The sequence below is a fragment of the Misgurnus anguillicaudatus genome, chromosome 22 (genome assembly GCF_027580225.2).
Source record: "Misgurnus anguillicaudatus chromosome 22, ASM2758022v2, whole genome shotgun sequence".
Lineage (NCBI taxonomy): Eukaryota > Metazoa > Chordata > Actinopteri > Cypriniformes > Cobitidae > Misgurnus > Misgurnus anguillicaudatus.
Window position 1 is genome coordinate 44,781,396 of NC_073358.2, and position 18,118 is coordinate 44,799,513.

The 18,118-nt window shown below is 37.8% G+C and overlaps 1 protein-coding gene across 1 annotated transcript in view; it reads right to left on the reverse strand.

The window, feature by feature from the left end:
* Positions 1 to 426: 426 nt before the first annotated feature.
* htr7c (5-hydroxytryptamine (serotonin) receptor 7c) overlaps positions 427 to 18,118 on the reverse strand; it is a 47,002-nt gene continuing 29,310 nt past the window's right edge. The window contains exon 2 of the mRNA XM_055198576.2: positions 427 to 1,940. Coding sequence (XP_055054551.2) covers positions 1,199 to 1,940 — 742 coding nt within the window. The 3' untranslated portion in view covers positions 427 to 1,198. The remainder of the gene's footprint in view (positions 1,941 to 18,118) is intronic.

Below are 18,118 nucleotides of genomic sequence, written 5' to 3' on the forward strand. Positions count from 1 at the left end.
AATGACGCGATAGGGGCGGCGCTATTCGCCTCAAACGCGTCTTCGCCCAAGTTGAAAATATTCAACTCGAGCGAAAAATTCGCATGACACGAAGTTAAATCCCGCGAGTAATCTAGAGCGAGTAACGTGATGCCCCGTGTTTGGTGTGTACTTAGCATTAAAATGTCGCAGCCTTCGAATTGGGACACAGCTATTGTCCTTTTTTTATGACTGGTTTTATGGTCTAGGGCAGTGTTCTTCACTCCCAGCCCTGGAGAGCCGGTGTCCTGCAGAGTTTAGCTCCAACTTTAATCAAACACACCTGAGCAAGCTAATCAATGTCTTCCTGATCACTAGAAGATCACAGGTAGGTGTGTTTGATTAAGGTTGGAGCTAAACTCTGCAGGACACCGGCTCTCCAGGATTGGGAGTGAAGAACACTGGTCTAGGCTCACAATTGGGCTACTGAAACATAAGATTATGAGAGATAAAAGCTTTTTTATTTATTTACTCTTTTCTTTTTTTAATTATTGATAGGAGTGTGCGTGTCATCTATAGGTGTAATACAGGGGTCACCAATCCTGGTCCTGGAGGTCCGGTGTCTCTGCAGAGTTTAGCTCCAACCCTAATCAAACAACTGGAACATATAAAGATATGAAAAACACTTTAAGGGAACTGATATATCAGTGTTCTGAAGAAATATGAAGCCCTGGTCCCATTGTCCATAATCATGTTTTCCATCCCAGCAAGCAACTTTGCCTTTAAAAGACGTCTAAATGCCGTCTAAACACAGTCCATTCGTTTAGGCTAAAACATATAAAAATTTGGGCCGTCAGTAAAATTAAATATACGTCAAACTATAGCTCAAAAATACATTAAATAAATAAATAAATGAACACCTTGTAATCACTGTTGACTTTAGTTACATGATGGAATATCATGCATCTCCCAAGTTATTTTGGTCAAAATTTGGTCCTGTAACTAAATTAAAGTGGGTTACTCATATAGCCAGACTATATCGAGTCTATAGTTAACCTAAACATGAAATAATGGCTATTGCTTGCTGGAATGATTCCCGCTCTTCATTGTGTAGTGTATAGCAATCCTGTACACACTGTTCTTCACTTTACTGCCTTTAAAAGTCTTGGTTAGTCACATATGAATTATGTGTCTTTTGACTGCACCCACATTTGGGCCAAATCACTTTCACTCAGCATTATTAAACTTTCAATGCCTCATGAACTCCCACAGCCGACAGACGGCGGTTAATGTTTCGATATCGGCAACGAAGCAGGTCCCTGTATGTGGAGCGCAGGTCCCGGTTAAAGAAAGCATAAATGAAGGGATTCATCAGCGAGTTGGCGTAGCCGAACCATAGCAGCGTCCTCTCCAACCAAATCGGTATGCAGCTACACTTGACCCCGCATATAAAGGGTCTGGCTGTCGACAGAATAAAAAACGGCAACCAACAAATCCCGAACACCCCGACTATCACGCCCAGGGTCGTGGCTGCCTTTTGCTCCCGCTTAAAGATGGAGATGTTCTGTCGCTCGCGGCTTAGCAGACGAGAAAGAGCGGCGCACTCCTCGGCGACGCCGGGTTGGGGTTTGAGCCCCTGCATCCTCAGGGCTTCGCTGGCTACCGTCTCCAGGCGTTCCCGGCGGGTAAAGTCGGTAAACCGATGCTTGGCGCCACTCTTTCTGGCGGCCTTGAAGATCTTGTAGTACATGAAGAGCATTACTATCATGGGGATGTAGAAGGCCACGGCGGTGGAGTAGATGGTGTAGCCGAAGTCTTGGCTGATCAGACAGACGCCGGCGGTGTTGACGTTTTTCGCCCATCCGCAAAACGGAGGCAGCGTGATGGAGGCGGATACGAGCCACACCCCGAAGATCATTTTCGCCATCAGCTGGCCGTTTTGGCGAGCAGGGTAGGTCAAAGGCCGGGTGATGCCAAGATACCTGCAATTGAAAAAAATAAGACATTTGAATGATGGTTTTTCAATATAAGTGTGTAATTTCGGCAACCATTTGTGACCCTGGACAGCAATAAAACCAGTACATTTCATCATCTGAAAGCTGAATAAATATGCTTTTTCTATTGATGTATGTAAGGATAGGACAATATTTGGCCGAGATACTATTTGAAAATCTGAAATCTAAGCGTGCCAAAAGGTCTAAATATTGAGAAAATCGCCTTTAAAGTTGAAATCCTTGAGCAAAGATTATTCACGATTAAAAGCATACAAAATAAAATTGATTTTTGTGCATAATATATGAGTCTGTGCTGTGTGTCATTTTTATGTATATATAAATACACACACACACACACACACACATTCATGTATGTACAGTATTTAAGAAACATTTACATGTGTGTATATTATTTATTTTTATTTTTATATTTCATATGATATATAAATTAAAAACAAAAATTATATATACATTAAAAAATGTTAAAAATTAATATATGTGTGTGTAGTTAAATATACATAATAATTACAAACAGTACACACACATATATTATGCAAAAAAATCACTTTTATTTTGTATGCGATAAATCGCGATTAATCTTTTCCCAGCACTACAATTTTTGTATATATTTACGTTAGAAACTGTACAAAATATCTTCATGGAATACAATATTTTCTTAATATCCTAATGATTTTTAGCATAAAAATCGATATTTTTTGACCCATACAATGTATTGTTTCCATTGCTACAAATATATACAGTACACATGCAACTTATGATATTGTGGTCCAGGGTCAGAATTTTGGTTTCATAAAAAACCTTTAACGTCCAAAGAAATTGATCTTTTTAAAAACTTTGACTAAATTGTTCTTTGGGGAGCAAAAAAAAAGATTATTCTGTGGCATCGCTTCAAAACAACCCTGTTGACTTATTATCTCGGTTTAAGGTCTTGTTTCCTAGAATTCAACTCGATAAAACAACATGTGGTACTTTAAAAGATGATCGAGAGGCGAGTAAGAAAGAAAATACAGCTTAAGCAAACATCAGGGCTACGCTGCAGAGCAGCAAGGCTTTGGTGGTGCAAACTGAGTCCGTCTGAAAAATTCTCGTCTGAACCAATCAGCACCCACTTGAGTCGAGTTGAAGAGAGGAGCGCAGAATTTAAGAAGAACGCATGAACAAAGATCAATTATTTTATCACCACTTCTGCTGCCGAGGAAAATGACCCCAAAGCCCTCGTCGTATCTGTTGCGGCTTAATCGAAAGTTATAGGCGAGCTTAAAGAGCAGAAGATTTCAGCACTTGAAGGTTTGATGAAGGCTTCTTATCGCCATCATCAGCTGACCTGCGGCCACAAGAGACACTTACTGCAAAAACGTGCTTTTCATAAAGATCTGCATTTAAACCCTGTGGGGTATTTTTTTACCTCGCTAGGAGCATAGTAAAACCACAAAAAAAACATAAAACTGTTTATATTGACTATATGCAATACAGTACAAGTACACTCTTAAAAATATAGGTGCTTTATGATGCCAGAGGAGGATCATTTTTGGCTAAATCCTTCTATAAATGATGTTTTATTAACGTAGTTCGGGAGGAGCACGTCAAATAAACCACTTAAGTACTTCCAGCTGTCTATAATCAGTAATCAACAGATACTCTAGTACCACCAGATGTCCTCAATCAGTAATCATCATATCTACCCAATCAGGACAAAGGCAAGCCATATATAAGTCACAGTTTGACTCTGCAAAGATCCTCTGCAGTCTTCAGAATCCCTCCACCACCCCATCACCTCTCACTCACCAGGTTAATTCCTAAACTGGGGGGGGGGGTACTCTGCGTTCGGGCCCATTTCCGAGCTCAGAGCCCTCTCCCCGGACAGCACGCCAAATACGTTTACTAATTTAATCTTACCAACTTATTTGTAAGTGTGAACTCGTGAAAGAACCTTTACCATTTCTATTTCACAAAAGCGTCTATGCCCATTTAAAGGCGGGGTGCACACAATCTCTGAAAGCCAATGTTGACATTTGAAATCATCTAAACAAACACACCCCTACCCCAATAGAATCTGTATCTTCCAAGCGTGCCGCACGAGCCCTGAAAAGTGAAGCCAAAACGTCTCGATCGCCCCCCAGTGACTGGTCCTCGCATAGGTCATAAACCCCGCCTCCCTCATGTTATTCAATGGGACTTGAGACCAACTAAACAATTTAATTACACTTCAAATATCTTTCCGAAGCTAATTTCTGTCATTTACTGTAGTTTTTATTAGGGATGCACCGAATCCAGGATTCGGTTTCGGATTCGGCCGAATACTGGGCTTTTTGGCGGGGTTCGGGTTCGGCCGAATCCTAGATTTTTTTTCCACCGAACCGAACCCTAGGCTTGCGCTACGCTGGTCGACGTCACGCGGCCGTTGATTACACACATCGGGTGCAGACGTGGAGATGAGCTTTTTCTTTCGGTCAGCTGGACACACCAAAACTTTTAAACACCGCTGAAAACGCCTTGAGGACCCCAAATGCCAGCTGTTTTTCAGCCGAGCGCTTGGTAGCTGTGATGCTTTAGCTGTGAGCCGGTTGGTTGCTGTGGTAATGTCCTGCCCCTCCTCCAGTGTAATTGGACGATCGTGTGAAGACTGTGACATTGACGAGCGGAGCTTCTAACTCAAAGTATATAGTTTTCAGCGCGGAGCTGCTTGCTTATTGGAAAAACGAGCGTGTAGCAACGCATCGCTTTCATTATGCATAGGCTTATGGTAATTGTCAAAATAGTTTTTCCAACTTGTCATTCTGGCATAATGTACAGTTAAAATTAAATAAAATGAAAAATACACTGCTGTGGACGTTTTTTACTTCATTAATGTGTTTTACTGTGTTGGAATAAGGATGCGAGTAGGATTCGGTATTCGGTTTCGGATTCGGCCGAATCTTAAACGGTGGATTCGGGATTCGGCCGAACCTAAAAAATCTGGATTCGGTGCATCCCTAGTTTTTATAAAGCTGATGTAAATTCAAGTGTTTTTAAAATAAGTTTGTTTTTAGTTAGTTATTTAATGCTATAAAAAAGTGGTGTGACCTCATGATTGACAGCTGTGATATGCGCATTCTGTGAAAGCGGGGCCTTGATTTCACGGCTTTACTTCCTGCTCACTACTGCGCAGGACTGGTCCTGAAATCGCTACTGCACAGACTCAAGACACAAGATGTCAGCGCCTTATCGGGACACTGACGGCTTCACTTTTCACCACTGGAAGAGAGCGAACGGACGTCGTCCATCTTTTTTTACAGTCTATGGTATCTTCTTTTGATAGACCCGTCCCACACATACGCAACCCAGGCAATGATGTTTGTTAGTAGACACACCCCTTACTGTGGGTTTACACCAAACGTAAAGCGTGCAATTGCATCGCGTTGCTTGCTCTAGATTACTCGCGGGATTTAACTTCGTGTCATGCGAATTTTTCGCTCGAGTTGAATATTTTCAACTTGGGCGAAGAAGTGTTTGAGGTGAAGAGCGCGTGTTTTCACGCAAACGCGCCGCCCATATCGCGTCATTCGCATTGCCCCACACGAGGACGCGTCTGTTCGCGTCTTTGCATTGACTTGTAATTTACTCGCGCAAATCGTTGAACTCGCATCTGGTGTAAATCCACAGTTACTGCTGATTGGCTACAAGTGTGTTTTGATACTCGCCCCAAAAATGTTTTTCAAAAATCATGAACCCCCGCCTTTAAGTTGCATTTTTCAAAATGATGGTGAGGTAGACTGGACCTTAAAAGAAGGGGTTTTATGACCCTTTTAGTGCACGTACACTATTGTAAAATTTCCCTTATATGCAATGACAGCTCGACCCTACACATTTTAATCCCCATGATATCTGCTCGGGCTCTGGTTTGGCTGCGAATGATAACAACCTCCCTTTAAGAGGCTTAGCAGTCAAGCACCCATTTCTTTATGACTCTCAGGGCAGTGTGGAGGTCCGGGGTCGAGTAAATAACAAAGCCATTACTTTTATAAAGACACTGTTGGCACAAGAGGTTACAATGCTAGAATAACTGTAACTCTAGGGTATATCTGCAGACCGAACTTTGACTATTTACATTTTATATTCCCAAATGAAACATTTCACGAGGTCTTTTGTAGAGATGGTCATGTGACCTCAAAATGGTGGTCTCAATAGGAGAAAAAAACAATATTATTTAGAGGAAAGCAACTTCCAGGCCACAGGTACAACTGGAAACATCATCTCATGTGAGTGTGTATTATCTCTAATGGGGACATTTCACAAGACTTTTTTAAGATGTCAAATAAATCTTTGGTGTCCCCAGAGTACATATGTGAAGTTCTAGCTCAAAATACCCCATAGATAATTTATTATAGCATGTTAAAATTGCCACTTTGTAGATCTGAGCAGTTGATCTCTGCACCAAATAGCAGTGTTGTGGTTGGATAGTGCAGATTAAAAGGAGTGGTAATATCCCCTTCTGACACCACAAGGGGAGCCAAATTTCAATGAACAATTTTTTCACATTTTCTAGGTTGATAGATTTTCATATGTAAAAAAAAAAGGGTAAAACTTGTTATAAAAACTTGATATTTTATGTAATTTTGTGTTAATGATATTTCTTTAATGCATATTTTGTGGTGGTCTCCATTTCATTAGCAACACAAAAGGTCATGGGTTCGAACCCAGGGAACACACATAATGAAAAAAAACGTGTACTATTCAGTTGCTTTGCATAAAAGTATGTGCCAAAATGTCTTATCATTTATTTCAGACTTCATTGTCGTGTGTTTTGAGGGTTTAAAACTAAATAATAAATATATGAAAAATAGAAATATGCTGTAGAAAATATCTCAAGATTTAATGTCATTCAGATATAGTAACCGTGGGAAGCCACAAGAGTAAAAAAATATACTAAAAATAGCAGAAATGCTTTTTTGAAGTTGTGTCATGTGATACTACAGATGTTGTTGTTAATGATGTTAATGAACTTTTGTAACCCTGTCATGGTTTTGTTTGCTTCATGTGCTTAGATGTACAGTACAGGCAGGCAAGTTTAATGGAGAAGATATTTTTCTTCCACCAGGTTGCATAAGCAGGGTAAAGTGACATCTATTTTAATGTTTTTTAAAGACTGATATGGGCTTTTGTATAAACCCAATTTATGTTTTGTGTATCCGAGGAGAGAGTGATTTTTTTAATTATTGCCTTTTGGGAGCCATTAACAATATCCAAAAACAGCCTCTCCATAGCTCTTTTAAAGCCATTCATTATGTTCTATTGTACCATGTACCAGAAAAACAGATGCAATTCACACTTTTAATAAAAAATAGGCTTACATTTCTTTTAACAAAATGTATCTATGCCTGTGAAAACCCAATTAAAGTCATATTTTTGTGATTTACTACATAAAATCATCCTACATTAAATCATCCTACATATTGTAAAAAACATTCTGTGAAAATATAACCTTGATCTCTTTGATACAGACTGAGTAAGGTCATCACAAAGATTGAAATAAATGACTGAAATCAAACTTTGATGCTCCTAATCTCATAATTTCCTGGTTGTAATCTACCTCTAGGCTTCTTACAAAAAGCCATCCCAGTTATGCACGAGAAAACCATGAATTGGTTACCTTTTCTACATTATATTTTCATACAGTCTATACAGAGTAAAAGAGTAAAGTCCAGGCTACCATGAGGAAGTGAAAGGGTTAATGGGCAAAGAGACATGGCAGTGTAGTGCACACAGCTATTTGCCTCTAAATGAACTGATGAAGAGTGACATACCAGGGTCAAGGAATGATAAAAAGGAACGACATTCAGATCAGCCACCGCTCTTTCTTTTTCTTCCACATCTTAAGCTCTTTTCTTCACAAAAAGCCCCCTCTCTCTTTCTCTCAAGTTTAAGGTGCTTTATTCGCATGACAAACACTTGTGGTTTTATATCGCCAAAGTATTTATAGCTGATTTGCATACAAAAAAAAGAGTACAATCCTTTTTCTCCTTATCCCTTCCGCCTTAGTGGCATGCTCAGTTTTTGTTTGGAAAAAAAATCGAATAATTTTTTTAGGTCTGAGACAAAAGCAGTGCCGATTTTTGGATAACAACTAAGCCAGAAAAAAGTATTTACAAAATAAATAAAGTGTGTTTAATACTTATTCCCTGTGTCATTTCACTTTATTTATTATGACTCAACTTGTATACTTAAATGTTCTGATTTCTTTGTATGAAATCAATATTTGGCTTGATGGCTACATCTGGTGGATATTTCAAGTCAATAGCCCACTTAGAAATCCCCTTACTGATAAAAATGCTGTTGTGTCAAATATATATTTTCCCCGCTGTATATGTTGCCACTTCACCCCACTTACATTGTATGAAAGCAATATAGTGCCATGTAAAAATGACAGAGCTACAGAAGCAACACCTTGACCCACAGCAGCTCAACAGTTTCAGTGGCAGTGTAGCTGCTAACCACAAGCCAGTTTTAATCAAGACCAAAATAAAGATCTGTCCGATATTTACTCAGCATTGGTTAAAAATAACCAAACCATTTTTAGAGCGCAGGATCACAGGAGTTGGTTGTTTTTCACATCTGATTGTAACTTAAGCACATTCTGTAACTAAGATCTCTCCTGAAACCCCAGAGACTCTTTCTCAGGAGTGAATTTTGGCAAGAATGATACTTCCCAAAGAAAAAAAGTTGCTCCTGTTTTAATCTCATTGCTGCTCAGATCTCAAGAGATGCCGGAAGTGATTTTACTTTCCTTTGCGAGTCTGCGTGTTGTTGTTGGTGCATGTGATAATAGGCTCAAGATAGTCAACAAGATTGCCAATTTTTTTCATTTCCTAGACCTTTAACTTTCTTTTTGTGTCTCATCACAACATAACCTTGAGCTTAAATGCATCCAAGCTTCACTTTGTGATATTTTTGGATGACGCACTGGCCATTGATTCTGGAACCTTCTTTGGTTTAGTTTTAGTGAGAGATAGCATCCTATGACATAACCACATGAATGATTATAAAACCTTTTACAGTAGTTGCAATGTCCTGGGTTCAAAGCCATATAAAGATCCACCCATTCACAAAGCTTGACATTTCACAGAGAGTAAGCGAGCGAGTGAAGCTCCATTTAAGCGAAGGATACACCAAAGGTTTTCAGTGTTAAATGAACTCGGCAGTTCATTGGATGCACAATGGTTCGGTGAATAGCAGAATTTGAGACTCAGGCTCTCTATTGAACAACTCTTATAGGAGTTTGATGAGCTGTAAGCCTGTGCTTAAAATAATGTTCCGGTTTCAATGCAGGTTCAGCTGTCACGGATGCACATCGATTGACAGAGAAAATGCTCGCGATCCAAACAAACACACGAATACAAAAACCGAGCTTGCTCCGTTCACAATGGAGGCCTGCTGCAAAGCATTCTGCAAGGCGTGTTTATCCTCACTTTTTTGGAAATGCCTAAATGTAAATGTACAAAATCACGATGGAAAGTCTGGCTTGTTTATGAGATTTGGATCTTTTTAACAGTTTGTTTCAATTTGATTGAACTATATTTTATGTGTGCCTTTTAGGAGGACGTGCAAAGAAAATTTGCATTTACACAATAAAATTTGCATTCAAATTTGCACTTAAACAATCATAACAATCATTTCTCAGCTGAAAACCTTTCATGCATTTTAAAGTGACAATAAAACACTTTTGTATGCGCCTCCGTATATTTACCTATTACATTTACGCATCTGACAGACGCTTTTATCCAAAGCAACTTACAGTGCATTACAAGGTGTACATTTTTATCAGCTGTGTGCTTCCATGATTTTAACGCAATGCTCTACCATTAAGTTATACAGGAGCATCTATTATATCATATTTCATAATCGTATTGCATTTGATCAAATCAAATCAGTCAAACCCTTTCACAAGAAAAGAGTCTCACACTTATTTATCCAGTCCTTGTAACGTGAACCAAAGCTAAATGTGTGCGTCTCCAAGAGTACTGTGGCTAAAAACATCACTTTCCTTGGGGGAAAAGTCATACAAACTAAAATCACAAGAAATAAATCTTCAGTCCCATTTACAGCTTCGTGTAAACAGCCCCCTATTTGGCTTGAATAACATCCTTGTGGAGTTAGAAACATAATTTAAAAATGTTTAAAAGAAAAATACAGAAACTGATCATCTGATTATGCCAGAGGAAGTAGTCTACGCAGATACCTAAAGCGCCAGAAACACAAAGAACCTTAAAGGAACCTGGTTGGGACCGCCCCGTTTCAACAAAACCAAGCGTTAAACAAACACACACGCACAACTCGGCCGCTACACTGGATAAACAATTCATTGGCTTGGTTCTTTGGGAAGCTAAACAAGCTTAAATTTCCCTCACAAACAACAAAACACTTCTCTGGTGACATTGATTTAGTATCAGCTCTTGGTTGATGGGCGTGTGCTATTCCAGTTAAACTGCCCATATAAGGACTTCCACTGTCACTTAAAGCAACACTATGTAGTTTTTTTACCTTTAAATAATGTCTCTAAAATTATTTCAGTGATAGAACAACTTTTAACTGGACAAATTGTACTGTTGCTGCAACCTGAGCAGCCTCCTAGCTGCTACAAGCACACTCTGAAAGTGGCGGTGGAGCGTAGAGCACACAGCCCCGCCCCTCCCCCTGCCTGCAGAAGAGTGTATGATACCAGGCACCGTTGTGCTTTACAATCACATGAGGGAGCTGTAAGTCATTTTTACATGGAAACTACATAGGGTTGCTTTAAATTGCCCATATAAGAAATAAAGGAAGATTGTTATGTATGAAAAAAACTTGATTCCAGGCCAAGTACAGAAATACTCTGTTTAGCACGAGGAATCCAACTCTTAAACAATGTTAATAAGTCAAAATGCATAAAATAACTTTAACCCCCCCCCCCCCCCCCTTAGGAATGTAATGCAATGTACTTGAATGGCTCTTATGTCATCTTTGTATAACGTGGTAATCCTGATTCAGAGGCTAATGGTTCTGTAAATATATCTTATGACACACGGTCTACTAAGTTCATTTGCCATACACACCAGTAGCTCATTATTAATGAAATGAATTAATTGAACAAATTTTCTAACTGCTGCTAATATGCATATAAGCAACAGCTGTCATCGTAAAGGCTTATTGCTGTGCCATAAACAAATCTGGCATGTGGAATAAAAGAGATATATTACATGTCACACAGTGCACCAATGACCTCACTGATCTATTACAGATTTTATAATCCATACACTCATTCTTTAAAGTCACAATGAAATGGAAGTAGCGCTCGTCTTATATCCGAGTGAAACTTCTGAAATGAATACAGGGTTCCCACACCTTAGTTAACTTCAAGGACCTTTCAAGGACTTTCCAGGTCCAATACCCTCAAATTCAAGGACTACATGTGGGGACACATTTTAAGTGAGAGCAAGGTTACAATGTGTTACCTTTTAAGATACATTGTTACAGTTCCCTTTCGAGGGAACTCGCGTTGCTTCACTGCGGTGACACTTTGGGGGTGCCTCCAGGAGTAAGTGCATCTGAATGTGTATATCAAATGCAACCAATGGTGAGGCTTAATGACAAAGACAGGGTGACGCGGGAGCCAGGAAGTATATCGCTATCTGAAATATTGGCAAAGACGGCGTTACAGGGACGCAGGAAGTATGGCAAGGGAGACACAGCGTCTCATTCCCTTCTCAGGGAACAACAGTTACATACGTAACCTTACACGTTTTCATGTGTCAAACACAACTATGCAAAAAAGCATTTTGGTATGAATCAACATTCACAAACAGAAGATATAAGCATTTGAAGCGAACAGTTTAGCACGTGTGTTTAAAAAGTCTTGAAAATCATGAAAATCTGACTTTTTTCATGTTTAAGTGCTATAATTGGGTCCCCAGTGCTTCTGTCAAGCTAGAAAATGTAAAAAAAAAACAATAACTTAGTTTTTGTAAACCATTCTCTGCAAGCATGTGAAAAAAATAGGTCATTGAAATTTGGCTCCCCTTGTGATGTCATAAGGGGATAATACTGCCCCTTAATCTGCACTATCCAGCCACAGCACGGACATTTAGTGCAGAGATCAACTCATTTGCATTTTAAAAGACACACACAAAAACGGCACATTTATGCTCACACCAACAAAGTGGCAATTTTAACACGTTATAATAAATTATATATAATGTTATTTTGAGCTAAAACTTCACATACAAACTCTGGGAACACCAAATATTTATTTGACATCTTAAAAAGTCTTGTGAAATGTCTCCTTTAAAGGTGCAGTGTGTAATTTTTAGAAGGATCTCGTGACAGAAATGCAAAATAATATACAAAACTATATTATCAGGGGTGTATAAAGACCTTTCAATATGAACCGTTATGTTTTTATTACCTTAGAATGAGACGTTTTATCTACATACACAGAGGGTCCCCTTACATGGAAGTCGCCATTTTGTGCCGCCATGTTTTTTACAGAACCTCTTAACGGAAAAACTTTTTTTTACCAAGTTATCTTCAACGGTGATATGTTTGTCCTGTGGCAGCTACCGTAGCTTCTCTATGTATTTCAAAAGCGAAGGGTGATCTGTAAACTGAGTTGTTGGTTGCAATTTGCAACCTCACCACTAGATGCCACAAAAATGTACACACTGCACCTTTAAATAAGTCAAAATACCACAATGGGGCTGTTTCCTGGACAGGGCTTATCCTAGTCCCAGACTAAAATGCATGTTTGAGCTGCGTTAATTTTAAAACCGCTTTCCCTTACTTATTTTAACATATATCAGTGATATTGTTTTGTTTCAAAATGCACATGTATAGTTTTTTGTAAGTTATGTTTGTAAAAAAAACTACTTAAATGTCCTAAAATAAGTAAGGCCTAGTCCTGGATTAATCTAAACCCAGTCCGGGAAACTGCCCCAATATTAAACAAATTAAAATATTAATTTCATTGCCTAAATTAACATGACCATTATTGTGCAGGAATTTCCATTTTTAAGTGCATTGTCATAAATGTTTAATGATTAACTTTTTTTTATTATTAATACTTTATCAGGTAACTTTGCAAATTGTCCTCTCATGTCCTGCTACTGTGCGTTTACAATGCGTGTCATACAGTACGCAGGCTGTTCACTGTCAATATACTTCAGGCTTATCAGTAATGTAGATTTAGACACTGGACAAACATTCAGATGCTTAGGTAGTCAAATGTCCTTGATGCATACAGAGCAGTGCTTTAAGTGGCCCAAAAGAGGTGCCGGTACTCTATTTTTTTTTTTTTTTTTTGCTGACTCGACCCTTATATTGAAGGGGTTTTATATTTAGCAGTCAACAGACGACCTTGTAAAAAATAATTAATCCTTTTATAAATTTGTGGATTTGCTAGAGCTAGAAATAGCTACTGAACATAAATAAAATGTGCAAAAGGATTTTGAAAAAATACCATTAGAAAGAGCTACTGTAGAAAGAGTTTTTGAACATAAATAAAATGTGCAAAAGGTAGATATGTGAGTAAAATGTTCAGCATGGTTAAATGCTAAAACTAGTGGTTCAGATAGAAAAAGCTTGAAAAAAAACTTTAAAATGTCACCAAGACCATGTCTATGGGGGTGAAGAATAACAAAATACTGGCCATTTGAAACTCTAAAGTCATTTATTTTGTCCCATTGTTTTCCATTTTGCGGGTGGTAAAACTACTGTGCACGTCGTTCAAATTCATTTAAATTTCGTTTACTTTTAGTTTAGCAATTAAACCAAATGTATATTACAATTTCAAGAATGTTTTCTGCACATCGCCTGAGGAAATCCGAAGTTGTGTCGAGGGGAACCAAACTGACAGCCGCGACAGCGGAGATTATCACGTACCTACAAGGCTTGCGTCTGACCTGCAGCTATCATTCTGGCTTGGTGGGATGTCAGCGAGTCCTCTGATTCTGACCTTGTCCTTTTACTACTCAGAGTCTAAAACAAGGAGGGCATATTACGTGTTCATTGTATTTTCATTTTAACCGAGCAGCTATGGTTGCGCGTTTCACACACAAACACACACCTCTCCAGAGCACGTTGACACTGACTGAAGGACGCATGCGCTTTTAACTTGTAAACGCAAGGGTGTATGGGTAATGTAGTCTCTGCTCTTGGTGGAATGAATTAGGAAGCGTACATTAAGGGCGCTCTGAAAAGCGGCAGCGCAGCCAAATGATTAAATTAAACCTCTGATTTTTAAACAGATGAGCGTTCCGGTACGCTAAAAGCACGTTCTGGGCGCACGTAGAGGTGGTGGTACGCTCAAGAGCTATTTTTAGAAGTGGCGGTACTGAGTACCGGGGCGTTCCGGCCCACTTAAAGCACTGATACAGAGTATAAACATTAGAAAACTTTTTTTACCCCACTATGCAATGTTTTCCCTTGGGACTTACAGCAGCACTTTTAAATTCATCAGTTTTCTGTGACTTTTTCAGTGTTTTTCAGTTCAGCTTAAAAACTTTGAAGTCTTTGCTTCAAAGCGACAATGAAACAGAACCGAGTCAGTGAAAAATATACAGTATAGTACACACATACATGTACTGTTCACATCAAAAAGCTTTTTGAATCAGATAGAAACTGATAAATATATTTTTAAATAAGTATTTCCATATACTAGTCCTGTTTTCCCATTTTCCAGTAAAATGTTTAACTATTAAATTGATTAACCATAATCTTTATTGAATTTAAAAATGAATAAATGTAATTTATGTTATGGATAACTTCAATTAATCATTAACTTCTCCAAGAAGCGAATACTTAATTCATTATTACCAGCACGTCTGCCGGCAACATTATAATATATAAGACTGCTTTATTTTAGTCCTTCATAGTCTGTAAAAGCCTTTACGTGACCTGATTTAAAAAATGAATGCCAGAGACATTTCTCATTTAGTGGTCAATATATTATTAAAATCTCCAGCGTTATTATCTAGGAATTCAAATGGGAGACAATTGCCTTTTTTATATTATAACCATGATAAATGTCCTGTGAAGAACTCTGGCACGTCGTACTTATTCATTTAGTCATCAATGCATTTCACTCAGCTGTGTCCAATAGTCTACAACCTTCAGCAGCAAGTCCAAAATTGATCAGCGTTTCCACTCACCCCCCAAAAAGCGGTTGCATAACCTGCTTAGACTAAATCTAAAGTTGTCTAATTTTTTTTTTTGGACTGGTAATAACTTTCTTAAGTCCCTGTCCCAAACCGCACACTCCGGACTTATGGACTTCCTCCAAGTCAACCCTAATGACATCATACAGACTTTAGGGACCCTTGACGCGAGTCCACAGGGGTGCACTGGAGTCGTATTTTGGGACAGACTCAAGCATCATGCCGAAAATAGGAAGAGAAGTTGCCCATCAGTGTGAACTCCTCCCATCTGTCATCTGATTTGTCTGATTGGTTTTTTGCAAAGGCTTCTGGGTTGGTAAAGTGCGTGAAGTCTGCAGCAGTGCAGGCTTCGCCGAAGACCGCATCAAGGGTGCAAAGGAGGCACTGATGGGAGCACACTTCGGGTCGTAAAAATTACGGACTCGAAGACTAAGCCAGCACATGCAATTTAAGGCCACATGAAGTGTGCGATTTGGGACAGGGCATAATTTATATTTTTATATTGCATATAAATATATATATATATATATATATATAAATTATGTTCTGTCCTTATATGCATCTGTTCCCTTATAAAACTCCAATGGGTCACCACTTGAGTCAGATAATAAGGCATTTTAAATCAAATATATAAATTCCTTTCCTTTCTGACTTCGGGTTCCTCCGGCTTCACTATAATCTTCAGATTTACAGAAAATCTAGTTTAATCTCTTTCATTTTTTTTCTGAGTGGAGTCCCATTTTGTTATTCTCAAGTGCATGTTTTATTCAATTTTCAAGTCAATAACTAGCTGTTTTAGTTTCCACACTTCACTCAACAGCATAAGAATTTAGTATATTTATGTTGTACCAGCTGTTTGTTTGCTTGTATACTTCCTTAGTCAATAAATATTTTAGTATTGAAAAGATATATCATTTTGTATAGGATGTTACGGTATATGGAGGTTTACAGTTGGGTAGGGACTAATATAATGTTTAGCCTACAGTAGCAGAAGTGGGCTTCATAAAGATAGGAACGTGCATTATTACACATATGTTCCTCCATGAAAAGTAAACATTTGTCACATGTAAGCAAACATGACCTATGAACTTTTCTAATAGCAAGTGCTCTATACAACAATAGCACTGGAGGAATTTTCAATGGGCTTTATCTGTGGCATGCTTTCAATGATCACAAACTGCTCTTTTGATGTAAAAATAAATGACAAACGTTTTACAGTAGTTTTGGAAGATTGGTGTCCATGTTGCTGGTACTGCTAATAATAATATGAAAAACATTCAACATTTTTTTATGTGTAAGAATGTGGCAAATGTATCCCATTTTATCAGTTTATTGTTAATTTCTGTTATTAACTAAATCAGAAATTATCCAACCTTTATTCCTTGCTCCCCCACACGTACATATACAACAATTTGAGCCCCCTCTTTAAGATTGTAAATAATAGATATTAAACTTAAACATTTTATACATTATTGATTTTCATTGTAAGCATATGATTTTTAACCTTATATAAAATTATTAGTTGAACATTTTATCCATCTTTATTTGAAATAGATCCAGTATCACCCTTTATGAAGTCTAACAGATTTCAGTTTTTGAAAATAAAACCCAAAGCAAATCAAATGAAGAAATAAATAAGCAAAAGAAAGTGCTAGAGTAAGAAGAACTATCCTGTAGGGCTGTATGTAAAATTGATGTTACACAGCATGTTTATGCATTACTGGATTTACGTAACATTAACATTTTATCAGACATTTAATGTCTAGCCAAACCACTTGACTTCATTCTCAGAAATCTTCTGGGTAATGACATTTACATAGACTTGTAATGTAAATATGTAAGTAAAAGTATGAAATTTGCTAGTTTATATAATGAAATATTAAATAAGTCTCTCTATCTCTCCTTTTCTCTGTCATTTGTTTACTTTTATTAATATGATCAAAATTATTCTACTGTCTGTTTTGCTATTTTAATAATATATATTACAATATATATTAAATTAGCCAAGCAAACAAAACATACTTATCCTTTAATTTATTAGCTTAAATCAAGAAAGACACTATTTATCACAAATATGGCGCTCTAGACTCACAGTACAACAGACAGTATATGTCCCCCACATATACTGTAATTGCCTTTATCTTTTATGCTATAACATTTTAGCACACAGTATTGTATATCACAGTTTATACTACGGGTCTGTTGAATGCTTGAATCTGATTGGCTGATGAACGTTCTGAGGCATGCAATTATTTTCTGGGAAATGCACGGCGAACTGTATAGTTAACTGTAATAACGGACTAACAAAAACAACATGACAGACGATTTTCCGAGGCAATAACAGTGCTGTTTAGAGACGGACAGAGGTAGCCTCGTTCACACAATCTCTCTCTCTGACTTCGCGTTGTGGCCGTATCACCAGCTCAGGTGTGCATTATTTTTCTCATCATTAAATGGCCCCTTGTCAATTATTCCTTACATATGTACTTTATGAATGTACTGCTGTGGTGCTATGTTACAGTAATAGTATTAGATATTACGGTATATTTATAATAAATATCATACATCCTTAGTATTTCTGTTGTGCATCAATTTAAATAACACATATGTCAAAAATCTTTATTCTTAAACGAATCAGGAGCCATACTGTAGATGAACATATCTGTGCATTCAGCAAACATGAACTATTTATCTTGTAGATTGATGCCATTTTATTATTGACACTTCTATATTCAGTGCATGTTCATTCCAAGTATGTTATGTTTTATTCATGTTTATCCGTGATATGCCTCATCTTTCAGTCATTTTGCACATCAAATTCAGCACTTGCACATCAAATTAAAAACATTAATATCAATAACAAGTCCAGTTATTTGTATGCTTTCCTGAGAGAACAAAACATGGCATAGATGATAAATGCAAATTTATTTAGTTATTTATTTCTGTGTGCACCAAAACGCACACCTAAAAACTGACAGATCT